The following is a 22,669-nucleotide window of genomic DNA, read 5'->3' as shown; positions in this document are numbered from 1 at the left end:
AGCCCTAGCTGAAAGCCCTTCCTCCTCGGGGTAAACTTTGCCTTTTGATTGGTCGGACGAGCCGGGCCCTGGAGCCAATCAGCGCCTTCGTCGGTTCCGCAGCTCCACGTCGGCACCAACTGCGGGGCAAGATGGAGGCTCTGATCCTGGTAGGAGTTGGGGAGGCGCCTGGGACACTGGGTTCCCTTGGGAAACCTGGAGTTGAGGCCAGCCCTAGTGACGGGGGAGAAAAAGTGGGGGGGAAAGGTGGAGATCAGGAGCCATCTTAAGTGAACTGGCATTGTCCCGGATGATGCACGGAATGTGCGGCCTAGGGCCCCGGCCGAAGCCTCGGACTCGAGTAGGAGGCCCAGCCGTGAAGGGATCGCATTGGTAGTAGGGTCTGGCTAGGTCGGGAGACGGGATGTTAGATTAAGGCAGGCAGGACCCCCTGTAGCAGGCCTGGCCTTCAGGGGACCAGGATCAGGGCCCTGGGGCGGTCTCCTTGGTGGGGGTGGGGACGTCGTCCTGTCAACACCGGCTTTCCTTAGTGCTTTATGCCCGAGCGAATGGGGGCTGGGCACTTCCTCATCTCTTACCATCAGGAGTTTCTGCATCTTTCCCCTTCCTTCCCTTCACCCCGCCAGGACCTTTGTGCCTCTTCTACTCCGTGAAGGACTGGCCCCCATACGCAGCTAAGGCATCTCTTTCTAAAGGGCCGTTGGTTCAGGTGGTCCAGACTTCCGAACTGTTTGTTCTTTCTCTCATCCCCATAACAGTGCTGTAGTTTCCAGACAGTTGGCAAAACCCACATCCTTCCTCTTCTCTCAGAGCCCGAGTCTGTTATCATGGACATATGTTGGGCATTTTCCTTTTAGAGCTGAGCCTCTAATCCACCTCCCAGAGAAGCATCAAGCTATAATCTGACTCCTGGCAAAGAGAGACAAACCTGTTGGGTTGTCTTCAGGTATCAGACTCCAGCATTTCCACCCTAGTCTAAGGGACACCTGTGTCTTTTCAGGAAAACTTGCAGTTTGAGATTTGTTGGGTCCAAGTAGAAAATTCAAAAATGAATTTAGGATTCAATAAGGATTTATGCTTCTTGAATTTTGAAGGACATCTTTGTGCTTAGTTGGTAAATGGAATCTTCAAAAATTAAGAACTTGTTTCCCACCATTTCTTTTTATAAGGCGTCTTTCTTGAAGGACAGGAGTGAATATGATGCCTCAGAGTTCTTTTAAGAGTGTGTACTGGTGAATTAGAGATAATTTTGGGGTTTTGATTCTGACTTTTCCCCAGGCCTTCTCATTTTGTCATTGTTTTTCTGACCCAGTCTTCTGGATCTTTATCTCAGATGTACTAGTATCATAGAAGTAATGTGTGGTCACTCTGGGAATCACTTATCTTGTTTTTCAGATAAACCTATGTCATAGAGATTAGAAGGGAAAACTGAGATGTGATAAATAGGTTGTCTAAGGAACACACTAAAAATAAAATTGTTAATTAAACCCCAGTTTTATCTCCCCACCAAGACCCAACTTTTTGCTGGTATTATCATCTTTTATTTGAATGTTCTTTCCTTTGACTCCAGATATATTGAAGTCATTCTCTCAAAACATTAGTTATTTTGGGGCTCGGGGGCTACAGTTTTCTATTCATTTGGTCATTAGTTTCTTTAGTTCCACTAAATTTTCCTTTCCTTGGATTAGAGATTACCACAGTAGTCTTCTACTTGCATTAAGTTTTAATTTTTAAACCTCCAGTTAGAATATTTTCCTTTCCCTTGATCCTATAGCCAAAATTTTCCTTTCCTGTTCAGGTCCTTTCTTTTTTGCCTTTAATGGGGCCATATAACTACCAAAATAAATTCATTTTTGCTTTAGTCACTTCAAAATCCCTTCATCACATACTTTTAGTTATTCAGTTTAATTCAAGAAATGCTTGCCACTAAGAAAGGCACTATTTTTTCACACTCTCTAATGAGCAAGCATCATCTGGTCTTGAGGCTTCCACATAAAACTTCTTAGATCAATCTGGTGCTGAGGTAAACAACTTTTTTACCTGTATAGTGTTTAACAATGCACACCTACCTGGAAAAGGCAGATCTTTCATATTACTTCCTGGTTTGATTCTTGAAAACCCCAGCTCAACATCTGGATAAACCTCTGGTGTTTAACCTGAGTATATCCTTCTGTCTGTACTCCTTTTAGCACAGTTTTATGTTGTTCAGTCATTTTCAATCATGTCTGGCTCTTCATGACCCCATTTGGAGTTTTCTTGGCAGAGATACTGGAGTGGTTTGCCATTTCCTTCTTCAGCTCATTTTACAAATGAGAAAACTAAGGCAAACGGGGTTAAGTGACTTGCCTAGGGTTACACAGCTAGTAAGTGTCTGAAGCTGGATTTGAATTCAGGAAGATGAGTTTCCTGGCTCCAGGCCTTGTGCTCTATCCACTGCACCACCTAGCTTTTTTTTTTTTAATAAAACTACAGGAAGGACTCAACCTAGAGTGGGGGTTCTGGCCAAATAGAGGAGTTAAGGAAACAGTTTATAGCAAAACAAATGGCATAGAATCAATCATGGAGCTAGGCTCTGCCCTGGTTGTGGGGATTTCTGAATTCTAATATGTCCCTATGATTTAGGATTCTGTCTTATGTTGTCTTTCCCTATTAGAATGTGAACTCCTTGAGAGGAAGAACTGTTTTGTATTATAAGCCCTTAGCACTGCACTTAGTGAGCACTTAGATGCTTTTTCATTCATTCATTCATTGTTTTTATTCATGAAAATCCAAGCTTGGTAGAGTCCTTGAATAATACAGACTAAGCTCATTCTCCAGAGGCTTCATCATCTTAGGAAGGAAAGTCCTACCTCATTTCCAGTTCTAAACTCTCCTATTGGCTAAGTCAGCCTTGTGACTAAGCACTGTGTTCCTCTGTTTATGCAATCCTTTCATTTTTGTTCTTATTGGAAGAGAGTATAAGCAGGTTACTGTCTTCCATTGATAACCCTTCAGAACCTTAAAGTTGGTGGTTCTGTTTCCTCCTCCTTTCCCTCACTCTTCCCTTCTAAGCAAAGAATCATTTTTTTTTAAATAGATCCTAGGATTGTGTAGGAAGGCACCTTAGTGATCATCTAGTCTAGTCCCCTCGATTTGCAAGTGTGTAAACTGAGGTCCAGAGGGCCTTCCTCTGATTTAAGAGGATAGTGAAAATCTCTAATTGCCTTGCTTAAATTTACACAGGAAGTAGGCAGCATAAGATTTGGACTTAATGTCTCTGATTACAAATCCAGCACTTTCTATTGCCTCATGCTAACTCCTGGATTCTTGCTTCTTATTTCCCATAAGAGTGTTATAGTTTCTGAACAGTTAACAAATCTAAGGCTTCAGACCTTGTTTAGAAAATTAGGCCATTTAAGGTTGGTGAAGATGTGTTGTATAGGGAGGAGGGAAACTACAACCAACTCAATGAACCTAAGGGTTGATGTTAGTCTCTGCCCCTTGGTTCCTGAATCATCTTAATGGTGTTTTTGTCTAATTCCTTTGGCACTAACAGTGGAGGTACTTGGCCTAGAATGCCCCTTCCCCTGATCCACCAAAGGTATCAATTACATTAAGCCCCCAAAGCATTCCCTTCGAGTTCCTGGTAGGCCCTTGTACACCTCTCCCAGCTGTGTCCTTGCTGCTGCTGAGCCTTTCCATTTAGTTAGGAGAAGTAATCTCCTCGCTTTCTCACTGTGGAGATATATTTCTTAGCTGGGGCGAGAACGGTGCCAGCATTGCCCCCGGTGAGGTCCCTGGCAGCCATAAAAATTTTTATTGTGATTATGCTGGTGTCAGGGTGTCCATCTGGGTTATTGCACACCTAGTTTAATTGATTGAAGTTTAATTTATTGACACTTCAAATTAAATGATCAGAATAAACTGTGCTGTTACTCTGGCCGGCTTGTTTTAATGGTTGATTGCTGGAAGCAGACCTCAGCTTGAACTAAAGCCCCTGAAGAGCAATTGATGCAGCTTCTAACTCTCCCCATGTCTTGCCCTCTGAGAAGACCTCGTTATAGATTTCCGACATATTTATATATTTTGTTCCCCTCTCCCTCACTGTGGTGGGAAGGAGCCAGTCCCTGGCAAGGTGTAAATTACCTCAAAGGTCCAGGAAAGTAGTCATATGGGCAAGGGAGGGAGAGAGACCTCTAGATTGGAGAACAACAGCCTCCTGAGAGCCCAGGCCCACTGGCTAGGTAGTAGAGGCAATTATCTGGTTAATTAAGACAGTCAGATAGTTTTTCCTGAATTATTCAGGGTTGGTAAGCAAGGCATTGGAGGCAGGCTGCTAGTTGAGAGAGAACAGGGAAAGCCAAGAGAGAAGGTAATTAAGAAAACAACAGATTTGGGCTCTGAATTATCCCCATGCTTACCACTGCTTTTCATTTGACTCCTCTCTTGTAGCTGGGATCATTAAGACCTCTGGTTTTTAACAAGGAAAGCTAGGGGGGTGGTCAGTGAAGTGGAGTGTTGATGAGTGGCTGCTGTAGAGAGATAATGAATCAGGCCTTCCTCCCTACCCATGTTAGTTGCCTGTCTCAGGTGGGAATAATAGAGGACTTGGCAGAAATTGTCCCATGGGACAGTTGATGAAAATGGACTTGGCTCATGAATGCATGTCAGCCGTCATTTCCTTGGACTGGAAGGACCTCCCAAAATCATCTTGTGTCTTTTACCTGCAAGGAGAACAACCTTTCTCTAGTCCAGGGTGATTGGAGGGTATCTCTTACTTCCACTCCATTGTCTGACAGATTTTCATTTTAGGAAATCTTCCTAAGTCACTCCTGTTCCAGTTGGAACTGATTTCCTCCTCCCTTCCCTCCCCACCCTTTTGTACCACTCCTGCCATGATGCTGTGCAATTTCATGATGGTTGAGGGGTTGTGGGTGGGCTTTCTACATAGGTATTCCAAAGCAGACAAGCTTTCAGAGAAGGACTTCCCTACTTCTGTTCTTTCGCCTGCCATCTGGAGTCAGCGGAGATCCCTTGTCCCAGGGGGAAGGGGATAGATGGAGCTCCCAGCTCTGGCTGCTCTTCTCTGATTTGGATTTGGAGCTGGCTTTTACTCCCTCTGCTGGCAGGCCATCCCCATGTAGTCCTCATTCCTCCTGTTTCTTCATTCAGCAAACACTCCATATAATTCACATTGTGGAGCCCTTAGCAGCTTACAGATGCTTTCCTAACTGCAGCCCTGGCATGTGACATAGTAATGCAGACAGTGTTATCTTTTTTTTTTTGTCCTCAACAAGGACATTGAGGCATAATGCTGATTAACTTGTTCAGGGTCTACATCAGTGGTTCTCAACCATTCTAATGCCGTGACCCCGCAATACACTTCCTCATGTTGCAGTGACCCCAAACCAAAAATGATTTTGGTGGCGACTTCAAAACTGTCATTTTGCTACAGTTATGATTCGGAATGTAAATACCTGATACGTATTATGTATTCTCATTGCTACAAATGGAGAGGTTGAGACCCGCTGCTCTACATGGAAGCTGCAGCTCAGGTTTTCTGAGACTGAAACATCACAGTGACTTTCCACTCTCTCACACTATCTTTTGAAGATAAATAAAACAATCTTTTTTCAAAAAGAACTTAAAATCAGATAGGTTCATTCCTGTAGCACTGGAAAGGGACCTTCTGTGGTCCAATTCCATGTCTTCTGGATGAGGAAACTGAGGCCTGGGCTAGGGCTGTGAAGTGACTGGCTCCAATTCATACATAACCCTAAGTAGCAGGCCTGGGATTTTAACCCCATCATGCTAAATCTGGCCAGTTAGTACCTCTCTGGAGTTTCTGGTACATAATATTCACTCGACCAATATTTGAATAAATGATCACTGTTTTCATGATGCTTCTTCTAATTATCTTCCTATATTTCTGGTTGCTCCTTGGTCTCCTTTTCAGAATCATCCTGGCCCCGTCTGGGCCCTCTTTGATCTACTCAGCTCCATCAGCATCAGTTCAGTAACCATCTCTCCGAGGAGATATGCGTACATCTGTCCCCTTCTCTCCATTCATGCACCTACCACCAGAGTTCAGGCCCTTATAAACTTCTTGCCTGGACTTTTGAGTAGTTTTATAATGGGCCTCCTTGTCTCCAGGCTTCCCCCTCCAATCCATCCTCCACCCAGCTGCCAAAGTGATACTTCTAAAACACAGACAGAGAAACACTATATGTGTGTATATATATACATGTAGAGAGAAGCAAATTGCCATACAGATCACACACACACACATCTCCCATCTTTTTACCTTTGTACAAGCTGTTTGTTCCCCATGCCTGGCACCACGCTCCCTTCTCAACACTTGATTCTGAGGTTCCGTGGCTTCTTTGAACATTCTAGACAAGAGCAACCTCTTTCAGGAACCTTATCTTTGCCCTGTCCCTGGAAATTACTCTGTATCTATTTTGTATATAACTGCTGGCAAAGAGAAGTGCAAAGCCTGGCATGTAGTAGGTGCTTAACAAATGCGGACTGGTAAGAGCACTCACCAGTCAGAGGACCTGGGCTGAGATCCTTTCTCTCCTACTTACTCCCTGTGGGTCCTTTCCCCCCTCTAAATGTGTCATTTGTGAATGGAGTTGAAATTGGTGAGTGACCATCTGCTTCCCTTCCAGGAAGATGCTTTTCTCTTCCTTGCCTCCCCAGCATCCCTTCCCCACAGGCTTTTCTTTACTTTCTGTTTTGGCCAGTTTTTGGTGTGACAGAAGTGGGAGCCACTTGAAGAAGATGCCAGGTGTAAAAACTTGTTCCCAACCGGTGGTGATTGAGGGCTGAATCAGGAGGCTCTTCTTTTGGATGTGAGTGAGTGAGCACAAAGAAGTATTTGACCCAGCCACACAGGCCTTGGAGCAGAGCTCAGGACTCCCTACTTATGTCCAGCACAGACCTTTTCCTGAGGCTTCCACAGGCCTTAGTGCTCATCTGCAAGGAGAAGGGAAGTTGGGGTGGTAATAGTGAGATGTCCCCGTAGGGGGAACCTTTGTCTTTTTTTTTTTTCATTTATTTTTTTTATTTGGTTAATTTTGAACATTATTCCTTGGTTACAAAAATAATTTTCTATTCCCCCCTTCTCTCCCATAGCCGACGTGCAATTCCGTTGGGTATTACATGTGTCCTTGTCCAGAATCCATTTCCATATTGTTGGTATTTGCACCAGCGTGTTCATTTAGAGTCTACATCCTCAATCATATCCCCCTCAACCCATGTTATCAAGCTGTTGGGGTTTTCTTCGGTGTTTCTACTCCCATGGTTTTTCCTCTGAATGTGGATAGTGTTTTTTCTCCTAGATCCCTGCAGATTGTTCAGGGACATTGCATTGCCACTAATGGAGAAGTCCATTACGTTCTCTTGTACCACAGTGTATCAGTCTCTGTGTACATTGTTCTCCTGGTTCTGGGACCTTTGTCTTAAGGGAGTGCTAGAGCTCTAGAAATGGGACCCATTTACCTTCATGGAGTTGGAGGGAACCCGTTTGCCCTTCCTCCAGGCCTCACTTTTTCTCTCCTGCTGTTGGGATGGCAGCCCCCCTGGTTTTCAGTCACTACTCATTTTCTGCTTCTGGGTGGATCAGTTAATCATCCATGGACTCTTGGCTTCTTACCAAGAACCTTCCTTAGGTCTTCAAGGACCTTCCTTAGGTCTGCTTTCTGAATTCTTAGAGCTTAAAATGAACTGAAATTAGCATTAGGGTGCTTTTCACCAACACTCCAACTTTGGGTGGGTCACCTCAGCTCCATCTCATCTGCAGAATGACGAGGTCCAGCCAGACAGCCTTACACGTCTCTTCAGATGCCTCTAATGAATTATCTGGCTAATAGAACTTTCTGTGGCCATCTTGTATCTCAGATCTGGCCCTTTTTCTGCCTAGTGAATGGGTTAAGAAGTAGGGTTGCAGGTGGGCAGTGAGACCCATAGGGGGCGGCATTGGGAGTGCCTGACCACAGGCCTTCTCTGCACTGCAGAGGGCATGTGTGGAAGGGGCTGATGTTTTCCACCAGCCATTCCAATTGAGATCAAAGCCTTGCTCGCTCATTCTTTCATCCCTGCTGGAGAGAGCATCCTAGTTGCTTCCCTGAGAGGGACAGCTGAAAAGCTGTGACTCCTGGGCTCCCCCTCAACTCCCTCCCACCCACCATTTTGCAAGCATCATTAGCATTTGAGGTGAAGTTCTGTTATACACTCAGACTGTGGCTCTCTGAAAGTCAGTGCATCACAGAACTTTGTCTCGAAAGCTTTCTCGCAGCTGGCTGTTTGGAGGGAGTGGAGTGGAAGGACAGACTTCTGAACCCTCCAAAGTCTCCCCAGGCCAGGAGTGCTATCTCAGCATCTATCCCTGAGCCTCTGTCCAAAGGTCAAGTCTGGGCCATTGTGCAGGAAGTACCGTCCTTCTTGATAGCGGGAGGTTATTTATAAACCTGCCCTTTTGAAAAAATTTCCTATGAAATGACATCAGTAATGACTTCCGGGGGCTTAGATGGCTCTGTTTTATGGTAGAGCTCTGGGGCCTTCTGCTGTTCAAGAGGTAAGGGCTTTTGGTGGAGGCAGAGGGAGGCTCTGACCAGAAAGCCTGCCAGTAAAGGGTCACTCTTGCCCAACAAGCTCTTGAGGGTAAACTGCTTGCTTCAAAGCAGAGTTGAGAATCAGGAGGGGATTGAGTCACTGGGGGGAATACTGGGCTCCAGTTAGTTGGATAATTCAGTCCCTTGCACACTTCTTAGGAGCTTCTCTCTTTCCAAAGCTTTGGAGAGTTGTTCTCCATTACCCTTCTCCTTTTGTTTCAAGTAGATGGATAATTTCATCTGTTCCATTGCTGAGGCTTTCCAGTGAGCTTAAGAAAGAGCCAGGAGCAGAAACTTCTCCTTGGCTGCCAAGCCCAGTGAGCAGCTGGATTTGAGACCCCAGAAGCCTTCGAGGGTCGTAGCTGGATCTGCCAGGCTCGGCTGCTCTATAGCACTTCTCCCCTCTTGTCTTTTAATTTGCTCTGGAGAAACAGCCTCTCAAGAGAGGAGCCAATTCTCCATGGTTTGAAAACAGGAGGTCATCAAAATTGATGAAGATTGGATCAGATACTTCCCAGCTGTGTGACCCTGGGCAAGTCACTTCACCCCCATTGCCTAGTCCTTACTGCCCTTCTGCCTTGGAACCAATACCTAGTATTGATTCTAAGGTGGGAGATAAGGGGTTAAAAAAAAAAAGAATGACTCAGGGCAGCCATTAATCACAGGGTTTTCTTGTCAGAAACATAGGCTTCCTGTATTCTCCCAGCTAAGGGATTGATGTGCTTTGTTAGGGTGTTTTTTTATGGAGAGTCTTTGTCTCTTTTTATATGATGAAAATTGGGATTGGTGGTAATGATTGATAATTACTTGCTTTACCTAGCAAGTACTAAGCCCAGAAGGCTTAGTTAGCTAAAATTTGAGATTTAGCTATGGAAGGATTCCTTAGACACCCTCAGTATTCTCTTGCTTCCTTTTATCAAGCTTTGATTCTAGGCCAGTGTATCACTGCTTTAAAGACTGGCTCCTCTTTTCTCTTCCTAAGCATTCCTATTCTCTAGGACCAGGCACACTTCAGATGTGCCCAGAAGGCCTTTAGAGCCTTGTTTTGGCTCTTACCTCCTTAGAGGCTTTAGGGTCCTGTCTGTGTCTTTTCCCTTCCCTTCAATTAGCTCATTGTTAACCTCTGACTAGAGCTGGGCTTGTTGGAAGGACAGGCCTGACCCTTTTAATCCCAGGTAGGGATTTTCTAGGTCTGGCCAGGCATTTGTTTTCTTTTTTTTTTTTAACTTAAAAGTTTTACTAAAGCCTTTGTTTTTAACCTTATGGTCTCATCAGCTTCTTCACAAACACTAGACTAGAGCACCAGTGTGAAGGAGAACTAATTAGAAAGGGAAGCAAGAGGAGCCCCTTCATGGGTATACTCTTTGGCCCTCTCCCAATGGGTCTATTTCTTGACAGCTCCAAGGGAACAAGTCTCAGGCCTCAGTGGCTAAGGGGAGTGGGGCCAGGGAGGAAGTTGTAGTATGCCTGCAGTAAAGGAGAGAGTTGTTTCTTGGTGCCTTCATCAAGGCTGGTCTTCCTTCACAAAGAAACCAGTGCACTCAAAGCTTGGCAGCTCCTTGAGATGAAAGGAAATTGCCCTTCTTACCAGCTCTCAGACTTCCTTAGATAAATCTCCTCTTTGCTTCATAATCCTAGAAGAGCAGGCTGGTCTTTGTACATGCAGATTTGTTTGGGGGTGATCAGGGACCGGTGGGCTAAGAAACTGCCGTAGGAATCCCAGATAGCATGTCAGTCAGAGGGCCATGTGGGCATGAGTATATGTGTGTGCCCCCCTGTTCCCTCAGCTTGGAATGGAGGTGGCTTTGTTAAGGGTTACTTTCTTCCTTCCTCCGCATTGCTGCCGCACTGTAGGTCTGCATTGCTGCTGCAGCCAAAGCATCCTGGGTACCCTCGACCTCATCTCTGAATTACTCCTCTGCAGCCCTTGTTAGTCTCGTGGCAGAGTATATTTCTGATTGACCTGTGGCATTTGTATGTGGGTGGTAGCTTGGGGTGTTGGAGAGGCCCTAAGAACAGGGATTCAGCATGTTTATTGACTGGAATTGCTTCTCTGACCTGCCTTGATCGTTGCTCAGTGGTGGCCGGGACCTGCCTTGTGTTTTTCTCTGCAGAAATGTGCTTTTCAAATGCTAGGCATTAACTCTCAACTCTTCAGTCAGGCTCAGCCTCTCCACTGACCCCCTGCTCCCTGTGATCTGGGGGTTTGTGGCTGTGAGGAACCTGTGGTGGTAGGGGACAGGCAAGGGCACTAAAATCCTCCATCAGCATTCCCAGGGGGGAGAGGAATGGGATCTGGGCTGTCAGCCTTGGCGGGAACCCCTGCAACTAAAAGCAATCCATGTCTCTTCAGGAACCTTCTCTGTACACAGTCAAAGCCATCCTGATCCTGGACAATGATGGAGAGCGGCTCTTTGCCAAGGTGAGAACACAGGCAGATTTCTACATCGAGGATGATGCCCCTGCCATCTCCCTCCACTCTCCCTGGCATACCAGGCAGAGATTTCGGCTTGTCCCACCTAATTTTCTCTGCCCTTTGGTCCCTTCCTTTAACCTGTATATTTTCTCCTCTCACTGAAGAGAATGCATGCTACATCGTTGCTTTCCACCCCCCACCCCCCATGGAGAGAAGTGTCACAATCAGATCAAAAATCTCCAATAGACCCAGCAGCTCCAGGTCCCAGTCCTTGCCTCTCAACCCTCTCCTTTCCCAGCCTTCCTCTGCAGGATTCCAGCCTTGTCGCCAGTCAGCATTAGCGCATTACCCTTCAACCACCCCAGCCTAGTGTTTTGCGTCTAGTGGATGGGAAAGGAAAAGATGCTGCTTCTCCTTCCCCCATTCAACCCTCAGCCACCCTCTCCCCCTTCTGGAGAAATTCCTTGGGTCCCTAGCGTATTAACTCTGGGTGAGCACAGCATAAATCAATCAGCAGGTAGAGATTAGTTTAGAATTCACCAGCTGTTCCTCCCTGTAATTGGATGTAACTATGCAGGACACCTTTTGAAACAGTTATCCAGTTACTAAATGCCAGACCTGTCATAGGTCTTCATCTGACTGCGACGGATTGGCCCCTAAAGAGCAGAACGATTTAGCAGCCCAGGTCCCTGCCCCCCTTGTCAGGGAGAGCCCAGAGTAGGCTCAGTAATGTGTCAAATTGGCTCCTGATTCAATTGCTTAGAAGTCAAGAGCTGAAGAATGGGAAAGAAAAGAAAATGCTTTGCTTCTTGTTCAGGAGGCTGTGGAAATCTTTCCCTCAGCTTTAGCTCCCTAGAGTGATGAGTGGGAACTCAGATCTGAGAGAGCGATGCAACACCATCTCCCAGGGCCTTTTGTGCCTGTTGGTGACAAAGGCACAATGTTTATTGAGCCCCCTGGAAATCAGAAGGGGCCAAGCTGACATTTCTGCCAGCATTGCAACAGCTCCCAGGAAAAACTTGACAGGAATGGGCCCAGGAGACCTTCCTTGAGCTGTGGGAAGGAGCCAAGCCTTTGCTTGTGGTGGGGCTTTGGGGGCTTTATGGGGGGGGGGTTCTTCCCCCACTGCCCCCTAGCAAAAGTGTTCAGGGTTACTGTGCTTTTTCCTCTTTCCTCCTCCTTTGGGTTAAGTGCCCATTTCTCTCAGTTTTCAGGGTGCTTTTTTTGCTGCTCCCTTCTCCTAAGCCACATGTAACAGGAGAGCAGTATCAGGCATTAAAATGGTGGAGCCCAAGACCCCAGAAGCAAAGCAGTCAGCACTCAGCCATGCTTCCCCAGGTAGTCTTCTCCCCCCAGTTTTTCTGACTGCCTCTTCCTCTTCCCTCCTACTAGTACTATGACGAGACCTACCCCAGTGTCAAGGAGCAGAAGGCTTTTGAGAAGAACATTTTCAACAAGACCCACCGGACTGACAGTAGGTTGCTTCTCTCCACCCCCTTAGATCCAGGGGAGCTGGCATGGGCAGCAGGGGCAGAGGGGTGGGGCTGTAACACCAGAGGAGAAGAAGAAGCCACTGCCTGGCCTGCCTTCCCCTGTCCTCCCCCTCCCCCCAATAAACTCTTCAGAAATGGAATGGGGAGGTGAGTGTACCTCACTCGGGAATACTGTACTGGAAGGTTGGCTGTTAGCTACCTGTCTGCTCCCTGGATTTATGACCCTCACTTGACAAATTTAACTGCAGCTCTGCTTATTGTACCGCATCCATTAGGGCAGGTAAATGGAAGTCTGTAAAGGTGACCGCTCTGCATTTTCACCTCCAAAGGATTGACTGGTTTCCCACCTCATCCACAAGGAAGGAAATATGGGGAGGTGGTGGGAGGATCTGGCTGAACTCCCCTCAACTCCACCCTCCCAACCTCCACCCCAATGTCCAAAGGGGAGAAAGAACCTGATTTTAGGAGCTTGTCTCCCCTGCCTTGCCCAAGCCCTTTGAGGCAACCGTACACCAGAGTGTCTTGAGTTCTTTGGATCCCTGCATGGGCTCCCCTCAGCTCCTTCTTTCATTGCCCTGGGTCCTCAGGTCATCCCTCTGTTTGTTCTGCTCCAGGTGAGATTGCCCTCTTGGAGGGACTGACTGTGGTATACAAGGGCAGCATCGATCTCTACTTTTATGTGATTGGCAGCTCCTATGAAAACGAGGTAAGGTCTCCCCATCCCTGGAGCCTTAATTCTGAGGCATCTCCCCAACCCCAATGCAGGAGACAATTTGGAACACTTTGGTTACCCTGTCTGACTACTTTTACTGAGTTCATGAAGTCAGTATTCACAGCCAGCCTTACAATTTCCTTGATCCTTTGATACCCTTTGCTGCTGTGATTGTGGCCTTCCCCAACCCCCTTCCTAGGAGAGGCAGTGAGGACTAGGGAATACCTTGGAGGCAGGAAACCAACCACTAGCTGTGGAATCTTAAGCAGGTCTCTAAACCTCACCTCTCTAGCCCCAGTCTTCTCCTCTGTAAAATGAGGATAATAATATTGTTGTTGCCTACCTCACTTGATTGTTGTAAAGAAAACACTTTGTAAGCCTTTAGAGTGCCCTCAAAATGTGAGCCCTTTTATTACAGATGCTGACTGTTCTTCAGTAGCTGCCATGGTCCACCTTCTGGTAATGAGCCTCTCTAAACTTAACTAGCCAGGTCCTTGGATGATGGAGTCCATTGCTGGACCCAGATTCAAAAGCTTTCTGGTCTGGCAGCATCCCCTCAAAGCTCATGCCCTACTAGCATCACCTTTAGGGGTCACCTCCTTATCAGAAGGAGACATTGGCATGGGCTCATATTAATAACTCTTGCTACTCTCACTATGACAGCTTAAAGCTTTATAAAGTGCCTTGCGTTCATGTTCTTATTTGATCCACGGGAGGTAGAAGAATGCAAAGACAGTGTTATTTGCTCCATTTTACAGATGAGAATATTGAGCTCCAAGATCACATGGCGTCGGGACGTCAACCCTAATTCTTTGTGGGGTGCCTGTTTCATTAGGTCTCAATAATAGAAGTTAGTCTCATAACAAATTTGGACAATGGACTGACTCAGATAGGTCTTCCCCAACCAATCTCTTCCCTCCAAGTAAGAAGCATTGTCCATATTTTAACCATTTACTTATATGTACAATACGCAGGCTCTTTGCTTTTGCTGCTACTAAGCCACCATTATGGCTTACATAGTAACACCCAAGCTCTTGAGTGGCCATTATCAGCATGCTTTTAGCAAGATAAGGAAGGCAAGGTGACGAGTCTTTGGCCAAACTTGGATCATATTTGCTGGAATCTAGATCATTTTTCCCCCTCCTTGTTTCATGCTGGTGTTGAACTCTTCCCCTCTGGTTGTAGGCATGATGTTCCATCTTACACATCACCTCATGGGTAGAGGGGACATGGGGAGAACAAGTTTATTTTTCCTGGAGAAACAATATTCCATCCAGTTAACCCAGTTGAGGGCCCCCATTAGCACAAAGGCATGACTGAAGGGATCAGAATGGACATTCTGGATGAGTAACCAAAGGTTTTCTTCCTCATGGAATCCTCTTCCCCAGTTCCCATGCTCTGAGGCTTCAGCAACATTAGAGGATTTTGTTCTCAGAAAGAGCTGATGGCTTCTAGGCCCCTCACCAAGCCCTTGCTTTCCTTTTGCTTGCTCTTACAGCTGATGCTCATGGCTGTCCTGAACTGCCTCTTTGACTCTTTGAGCCAGATGCTGAGGTAAGAACAGGCCATCTCTGGGGGTTTGGGGTGAAACATGTGACAGGCCTTTGGGACCCAGTGACGTACTGAGGAGTTATTTCAGCTGAAGTTCTTAGAGATGAGATTCTGACTCTGATAGTGTACCATCTCCTCTGAAGACAGCCTTCCACATAAAGCTGGGAGCAGCAATAAACCAAATTTGCATCATCCTTTGTGTGTTCCAATGCCCCAATCAGAACTCCTGATGACTGTAAGAATAACAGTGCCTGTTCTCTAGTGCTATATACTTTACAGAGTATTTTATATGCACTCTCATTCCCCAACAATCTAATGAGGTAAGAGAATTCAGATCCCTGTTTTACAGACAAGGAAAATCAGACTCGGCTAGGTTATGGGACTTGCTCGTTGTCCCAGATCTGGGCCTCTGAATTCACGTCCTCTGTTTATAAATTTTGTTTTCTGTGTATTACCTGTGGCTGCCGCTGCTTCCCTGGGTCTCATTCTCTCCCCTTGTGGATGTCAGGGAAAGAGTAAAAAGACTGACTGTCACAGAGAAGCCATTCAGGGACCAGAGTTGGACAGCCTGAGCCTCAGCCTAATTTGGCAGTATCATTTCTACCCAGTTTTCCCCCTAAGTAGAAAGGGGGCACCCTTTGCCCACTCTCCTTGCTGAGCTGGATTTATGTGAAGAATACAGATGTAAGCAGAAGTACAAGAAGCATTTCAAAGGAAGAACAGAAATAAGACCATGCTGGTTGGGGAGTAAAATAGAAACTCCAGGACATAAGAGGAGAGGACACCAGTGATCAATTAGAACCCAGAAATTTCTGCTCCTCATTACTGATCTCTCATGTCAGTAATAGCCTCTATTTCCTCTTAGCTCCAGATTATCAAACTTTCTCCTTTGCAGATGGGTAGGGATAGATACTGGCTTCTTTTCTTAATGGCTTAGTGGAGAGAGCAGTGGGCCTGGAGTCAGGAACGCCTGGGTTCAAATCTGGCCTGAGATGCTTCCTAGTTGTGTGACGCTGGGCAAGTCACCTAACTCCAGTTGCCTAACCCTGGCCACTCTTCTGCCTTAGAATCCATTCTTGTATGGATTTGAAGACAGATGGGAAGGGTTTAAAAAAAGCAAACAAACCTTTAGTATCCTCAGTTCCAAATGTGCTCATTTTAAACAAAGCCATCAATGTACTTGTTTGGGAAGGCGATCATTCAGCTTTCAGAAGGAGCAGAGCAGGAGGGAGATTCATGAACTTATGTTCCTGGCCAGATTCAGCCCAGTGGGGAGGCCTCATTTCATTTCTTGAACAAACCTGGCCAGGATGCTGAGAAGCTCATTTGGGGCTTTGAGATCCCACTTTGAAATGGGTCTTTGGGGAGCAGTGTGGGCAGCAGTATAAACAGATTGTTATTTTTAAACACTGATCCAAGTTGGATCTCCTTTTATTTCCCTCTTTGTCCACTTGGGGTGTTAGGTCACCACAAGCTCACTAGAGTCCTCCATGTGACCTAGCTGGTGAAAGGCTTAACATAGGCTTAGATGGAGGTGATGGAAGCATCAAGGGGATCCTAAGGCCGAGCCAGTCTGCCCTAGTCAGGTCACCTGTGGAGCATGGTGTCTGGTTCTGAGGGCCACATTCTCAGAGAAGGGTGTGAGATAGGGGAGGCTCATCAGGATGATTGTGAGGCTAAAAATCTTGCTCCAAGAAGATGAGCTGTTGACCTGGCGGTATTCAGTATAGAAAAGCAAAGCATATGGCCCTGTAACGGCTGTCTTCAGACAGATATTTGTCCCATGGAAGAGGAATTCTTTTGTAGCTCTCTTAGAGGACCCAGTTGGGCTTGCAAGTAGAGGTTCTGGGAGGCAGATTCTAGTAGAGGGTAAGAAACTCAAATAGTTAGAACTCCAATCAGCTAAGCTGCCCCAACCAGGCTGTGTTCAAGTGAATGCAAAAGGCACCGTTGAGAAATGTACTAGAAGGGAGTCAAGCAATCTCTTAGGGATGTCAGTGTTAATTGGGCAGATGGGCAAGAAATAAGAGGTTTGGGAAATCAGGAATCAACCTGTCTTCAGCAGTCCTGGCTTGATAATCTCTGATTCACTGGGAGGAAATAAGAATGGAAGGGTAAAGACAAGGAGGTAAAACAGCTGAGTGTTATAGGAAGAGCACTAGGTTTATATCCTAGTTCTGGCACCTAGGACAGCTAGCTGGCTCCAAGGGAAGACGAGTTCAAATCCCACCTTAGACACTTAATGGCTATGTGACAATTCCCTTAACATTTCTCAGCCCCAGTTTTGTCCTGGTAAAATTCATAATAGAGTTATTGTGAAGATCTAATGAGATACTATTTGTTAGGCACCTTACAAATCTTGCATATGATTATCCCAGGCATTTATTTGACCTTGATAATTGGATAAAGGATATGAGCAAATCGTTGGGGAAGAGAAGAAATCCAAGCCATCGGGGAAAATGTTCCAAATCACTAATAATAACACAAATGAGATGGCATTCAGGTTCTGCCTCACTCCATTGTGCCTAGCAAAGCTGACCAAAAAGTTAAATGACAGATTTTGGAGGGGCTTCAGGAAAACGGGCAGATCCATGTATGGTTGGTGAAGCCATTCTGGAAAGCACTTTGGAACTTTGCCCCAAGTGAGGGGGTTCAGTTGTATGATTGTCACAGGTCATCCCTGCTCTAAATTGTGCGATCCTGGAGTCTGAGGAAGAGCAGGGAGAACTAGGTGCCAGCGTATTCAGCTGTGAGAATGTACATTCTTTCTCTTCTCGCCCCCATCCCTACCCAAGGGAGCGACAGATGGGTGGGTGTTGTATTCTTTATTCATCTTGAAAAGACAGAGGAATTCGTCTGCCTAGTTGGGGGGCCTCATTACAGTTAGCATCCCCAGATTCCTCCTACCTAGGACCTGTCTTCCTTCTCTTCTCTGGTCCCAGGAAGAATGTTGAGAAACGAGCACTGCTAGAGAATATGGAGGGCCTTTTCCTTGCTGTAGATGAGATCGTGGATGGAGGGTGAGTCTTCTGGATTGGCTGTGGGCTGCGACAGGAGGGGTTTGCTGCAATTCTCAGGTCAGATTCTCTTCTGACAGGATTGTGGGTTAGGGGAGATGTCTTGGGCTTCCCTGGGTGAGTGGTGGGTCTCATACTAGGCAGTGTGAGTGGAACTTGCCTGTTTATCTCCACAGGGTGATTCTGGAGAGTGACCCTCAGCAAGTGGTACATAGAGTAGCATTACGGGTAAGTGCCTTCCTGTCCTGCAAACCAGACTCCTTCCACATCTGAGTGCCTTCTGGTTTTACCCTTTCTGAGACCCTTGCCTCAGGCTCCCTCCTTTTCACTTCTCTTCTCCTCAGTGTCATATAGAAGGGGAGAGGAAGCAAGTTCTTTCTCATGCTTCCCAGGGCTAATGAATGAGTGAATCTAGAGTAGGCAGAGCTTTGGAGCAGAGATGGGGCACCATCCCAGCTGTCCCAGATGGGTGTGTAACTTTCCCCTCATTTTCCTGCGTCCTCCTGAATCACATTCTCCAGCCTCTCCAGCAAGGCTTCCCCTGAATCCTTCCTCTTTACTAGGAATCCTCCAAAGGGGACATTGAGGAAGGGAGGAAGTTCTTGGACTGAGCCCTGGGGTGGGGGCAGGAAAGAGAAGGAATGGAAGGCTTGGGAGGTAGATCTGACTCCCCATTCTAGGAATGTCCCAACTCTGACCTCCACAAAGCAGAAGCTGACAGTGCTGGGTAATGGGAAATGTCTTCTCCCTTAACTGCCACAGGCTCCATTTGCATAGTTTAATCTTCCTCTCTAACATATGTCTCCATGTGGAAAGAGGGAGGGTCTTCCCCACCCCGCCCTTACTTCCCCCCTTCCCTTCCTGGGCTGCTGTTGCAGCAGTTTATTCAAATTAACATGCTGTCGTTACCCATTAGGCCTTGCAGGATCCATTAAACTCTCCCCAGCTCTCCCAACCCTCCCCTTGTATCTTCCCCAAGTGAGATTGATATTCATGGGAAAATCTTCTTTAACTGGGGAGTCAGCCCCTCCCTCCCACCAAAGGCTGGAAGAAATGGGGATCAGAGAACCCTGGTGGGCCAGGTCCTTTATAAGGTCATCCTGCCCCTAAAGCAGGGGCTGGGCGAATAAGTTTCTTTAATCAGACATAGCCCTCTAGGAAGGCACAGCCTGTTTTACGCCCCTTTCTCTGGGATGGGGGAGACAGAGACTCTAATAAGTCATCTGTCTTCCAACTAGATGTCAGTTTAAGGATATTCTTTCCTCCCCCAAGCCTGGTGGTCTTCCCTCCCTCCCCTCTGGGGATGTTGCTCTAGCTTTGTATCTGTGTTACAGGGTGAAGACGTCCCCCTTACCGAGCAGACTGTGTCTCAGGTAGGTTCCTGACTTCTGTCTTTCTCTCTGCCTCCCCAGCCCAGGGCAGAGATGGGATATGAGGAAAGGACCCCTCGGGGAGATGGCTACTCCCCCTTCTTGGCCTCACCACTGCAAAGCCTCCCCCTAGAGCCTGCACCCAGTTTTCTGTAATCGATGGTTTTCAACCTTGCTCTGTCCCCTTCCAACCTTCCCAGCCTGCAGCCTTTACCCAGTGATTTACTCCCCAGCAGAACCGGCTTGCCTTAAGCAGATGGTCTTTGTGCTCTCTCTCTCTCTCTCTTATTCAAATGAGGGCAAAGCTGGGAATGCACGTTCCAGAATGTGCAGGTTTGACAGATCCATCCTTCCCTGGCTTCACTTGTCTTACCTGGTACAGCAGGAGGGACTTTGTTGTCTGCCAGCTGGGAATTCAGAGCAGGAATTATGCCTTGGAGCCATTTTCCTTGGCTTTTTTTCTGGGTTCTTTTCCCTCAAGTCTGTGTTCACTGGGTTCAGAAAAGCAACAGGCCCTGCTTCTTGGGGCTTGGACGTGACCTCCCTTGGGGATGGAGAGAGCAGGAACTCGGTCTTAAGGCCACCCATGTCCATCCACGTCCTCACCATGGGATGCTCCTGTCTCTGCAGGTATTGCAGTCGGCAAAGGAACAGATCAAGTGGTCGCTGCTTCGGTGAAGACTCCATTGCCCCCTGCTCCCTTCCCCAAGCCATTTGTTTACTGTGATGCCCCCCAACCCTCTTGCACTGGACTGATTATCTCAGGGCCCCTTCAGGATGAACAATAGGGGCCTTCTCTCCATTCTTCTCCCCACCTTTCTCTGCCTTCCCTCTCCTGTCTTTGTCTTCTTCCCAGAATTATTCTGAAGACCAAAAACTAGGCTTGAACCAAGAGAGGGGTTATGGCCTTCCTGGCTTTCTCATCTCCACTATCTACTACTGTTCAAGCAGTGAGGTTCCTGGAAATGGCTCGGGGCCCTAGCAGAGCTGGGAACAGAACAGGGTGACCCCCAGCATGTGCCCCCAGATCAAAGCTTTAGAGAGCTGTACCCTGGCCCTGATCCCAAATAGGGAGAATGAGAATCGTTCTACCCAGAGGCCCCCAGATTTTATCAGTTTCTCATGTGTTTCCTATTAGTCCTGCTTACTATCCCCAGCCTTCCAAAAAAAGGAGAAAAACAGCTTAGGGAGACGGAGGCAGGCAAGACAGCTGCTGCCTGACAACTCTGTAATTGGGATGGGAGCAGGGATTTGGGGCAACAGGGTGAAGGAGAGGCAGATACCGCCTTTCCTCAGTTACTCTCTCTAGCTCTCCCCAACCCCAATTCCAGGCCTGATTTATAGACCCAAATTATTCTGGGGCCTGGGAGAAGGGTGCATCTTGGGGGTATAAGTTGTCTAGTCAATCCCCCATAAATCTGCACTCTTTTCCCCGAATAGGGTTTTGGACACCATGTTCCCCTTCATTCTGGGACAGAGCCAGTCTCCAGGATGAGAAAGCTCGGCCTCCAGGCCCTGAAAGACGGGTTTTCTGCCCAGAATGGGGGGGGGTGGATTTATGGGCTCCCCTGGCCCCCACCACAGCCCTGCACGTTTGAGAAGTGCTCCAGCCTCGGGACTCCAGACCTTGATCTTGGCTCTTGCCTCAGGCCCCTGGGCAGCAGGATCCGGGCTCCTAGACTCCTGGGAGCCTCCTGTTGGGGTATGGTGAGGATCTCTCCTAGGACACCAGAGGGGGCGGGCTTGGAGCTCTCAGAGACCCACCTTCCCTTAAATCAGAGCGCCCTCGCTGCCCTACTTCATCTAACCCCTTACGTGGGCCTCTGTCCTAACGCTGCCCACGGGCACGTGACCGGAAAGAAGACCTGGAGGAAGGGATGGGGGGGGGGAACCGCCCGGGGACCCCACCGCACGGAAGGCTGGGAATAAAGCGTCTTGTTTTCTCAATTGCTTTGGGCTGTTTTGGGGGAGAAGCCCCCGCCCTCGAGGGGGTTTGGTATTTTCGTCCTTACTCCCTCCTCTGGACTCGGTATCTCCCAGTTCTTTCACCCAGGAATGGGGGGGGGGGGGGCTGATCGCCTCGGTCTGGGACCCAGAGGCCTGAATCCCGCCTCCACTCCTAGCTGCCTCCTTCCGGTGCCATCAGTAACCGGGAGACATGCACCTGCATGGGGGTCGCTGCTGCGGCAGACAGCCGGCTCCCCCCCCCCCCCCCCCCCAGTGGTGTTGAGCCGGTTATTTATCGGAGCCAGCTCTGCTCCAGAAGGTCAGGACGGCGGTGTAAATAACCTCTTCTCACTAGCTCCCCGGAGCCTCCTGAGCCCTGCCTCTCGCTCCGCGCCGCCCCCTCCCCCACCTTTATTCCGCACAAATGAATGTGGCTGGGGCTGGCGCAGAGCCTGGCCCTGCATGTTAATGGGGCGGTGAGCTCACAAGATGGATTTAGCCGGAGGTTTTATGGTTGCCTCGGTGACAGTAAGCTTTGTTTCTCTCCCCATTCCTATTCGCCCTCTCCTCGGGTTTTAGGGGAGCCTGTCCTTCCCCCAGCCGCCCGTAGTGCTGATTTCCTTGGAGTTCTATCTCCCCGCTCAGGAGCCCACAGCGAGCCGAGGCTTTGGGGATCCTTGGCGGGCGGGGAGCGGGGTCTGCACGGGCTACCCCCCGACGCTTGGCGTTCACACCTTCCCTGGGCGTTTGCCTCAGAACTGGGCAAGATGGGCAAGCCTGGGGAGTCCTGGGAACCAGCCCCACTCCCGTGGCCCTCCTCCCCACCCCTCCTGTGTCTAGAATGTGGGGCTCAAGATGCGGCAGACGCAGCTCCACGGGGCCGACGGTTAGCTCTCAGCGCCCTCTCCTGTCTGAGATGAGGAAATGCAGCTCTTCCCTCCAACCCCCCCCCCCCCCCCCGGGGCCCCGGGGTTCTGAGCAGACCCGTCCTCAGTTTCCCAATCCAGCCAAATCCCAACCGTCTTCCTCTCCTGCCTCCCCTCCCGCTCGGGGCTAGAACCCTGGGATTGCAGCCCCGATGGCCGTCTTCTAGCAGCCAGCATGAGCCAAAGAGAACTGAACGCCTGGGTCCCTCTTTGTTTGGGTCACCTTGTCTGCCTCTCTGCCTGCCTGTCTCTGTGTGTCTGCTCAGCCCTCCCCAGTTGAGCTTTATAAACTTAGCCTCTCTCAACCCCTGAGGGAACTCTGGCAGCTCCTCGCGCCCCCCCCCCCCCAGTTTTTTGGCCGAGAAACCAACTGCAGCTTTAATTGTGCCAAACACCTGCCTGCCAGATGTGGCAATTCCTCTATTCATCTCCTCCCCCCAAATCCTACCCCTTCCCCACCCTACTGAGCACAGACAGGGTGATCCCCCCCGCGGGGTGATTTAGTGTTCCCAGAACCCCTCAGATCTCCTTTCTCAAGTTCCCCTGCAGCCCCGGCCCCTCCTCTTGCCATTGTCCCCCAAGTGCTCCCCAAACTCCTCTTCTCCCTGGCCAAGGCTCTGCTTTCCTTTTCCTCCGCCCCAGC

General features: G+C 48.2%; 1 protein-coding gene across 2 annotated transcripts; it reads left to right on the top strand.

Annotated features, from left to right (window-relative positions):
* The first annotated feature begins 2 nt into the window (after positions 1-2).
* Positions 3-21,100, top strand: COPZ1 (COPI coat complex subunit zeta 1). Of its 2 annotated transcripts, none has more exons than XM_056798001.1 (9): positions 3-149; positions 10,948-11,016; positions 12,403-12,484; positions 13,118-13,209; positions 14,714-14,769; positions 17,709-17,786; positions 17,960-18,011; positions 19,118-19,156; positions 19,784-21,100. In XM_056798001.1, exons 1-9 carry the CDS (start codon positions 132-134, stop codon positions 19,829-19,831), a joined length of 534 nt encoding a protein of 177 aa, XP_056653979.1. In that variant the 5' UTR covers positions 3-131; the 3' UTR covers positions 19,832-21,100. The 2 variants fall into 2 exon arrangements, with proteins under 2 accessions (XP_056653979.1, XP_056653978.1); XM_056798000.1 differs by lacking the exon at positions 3-149 and adding an exon at positions 8,495-8,557.
* Positions 21,101-22,669: the final 1,569 nt, after the last annotated feature.

This window comes from Monodelphis domestica, chromosome 5, assembly GCF_027887165.1.
Source record: "Monodelphis domestica isolate mMonDom1 chromosome 5, mMonDom1.pri, whole genome shotgun sequence".
In the NCBI taxonomy this organism is placed as follows: Eukaryota; Metazoa; Chordata; class Mammalia; order Didelphimorphia; family Didelphidae; genus Monodelphis; species Monodelphis domestica.
Note: the sequence above shows the minus strand (reverse complement) of the source record. Positions and strands in the feature narration are given on the sequence as shown.

Coding starts and splice junctions, on each gene's coding strand:
- COPZ1 (XM_056798000.1), top strand. CDS start 8,510: ATGGCTCTGTTTTATGGTAGAGCTCTGGGGCCTTCTGCTGTTCAAGAG. Junction 8,558..10,947: donor GGCCTTCTGCTGTTCAAGAG/GTAAGGGCTTTT, acceptor ATGTCTCTTCAG/GAACCTTCTCTGTACACAGT. Junction 13,210..14,713: donor GCAGCTCCTATGAAAACGAG/GTAAGGTCTCCC, acceptor TTGCTCTTACAG/CTGATGCTCATGGCTGTCCT.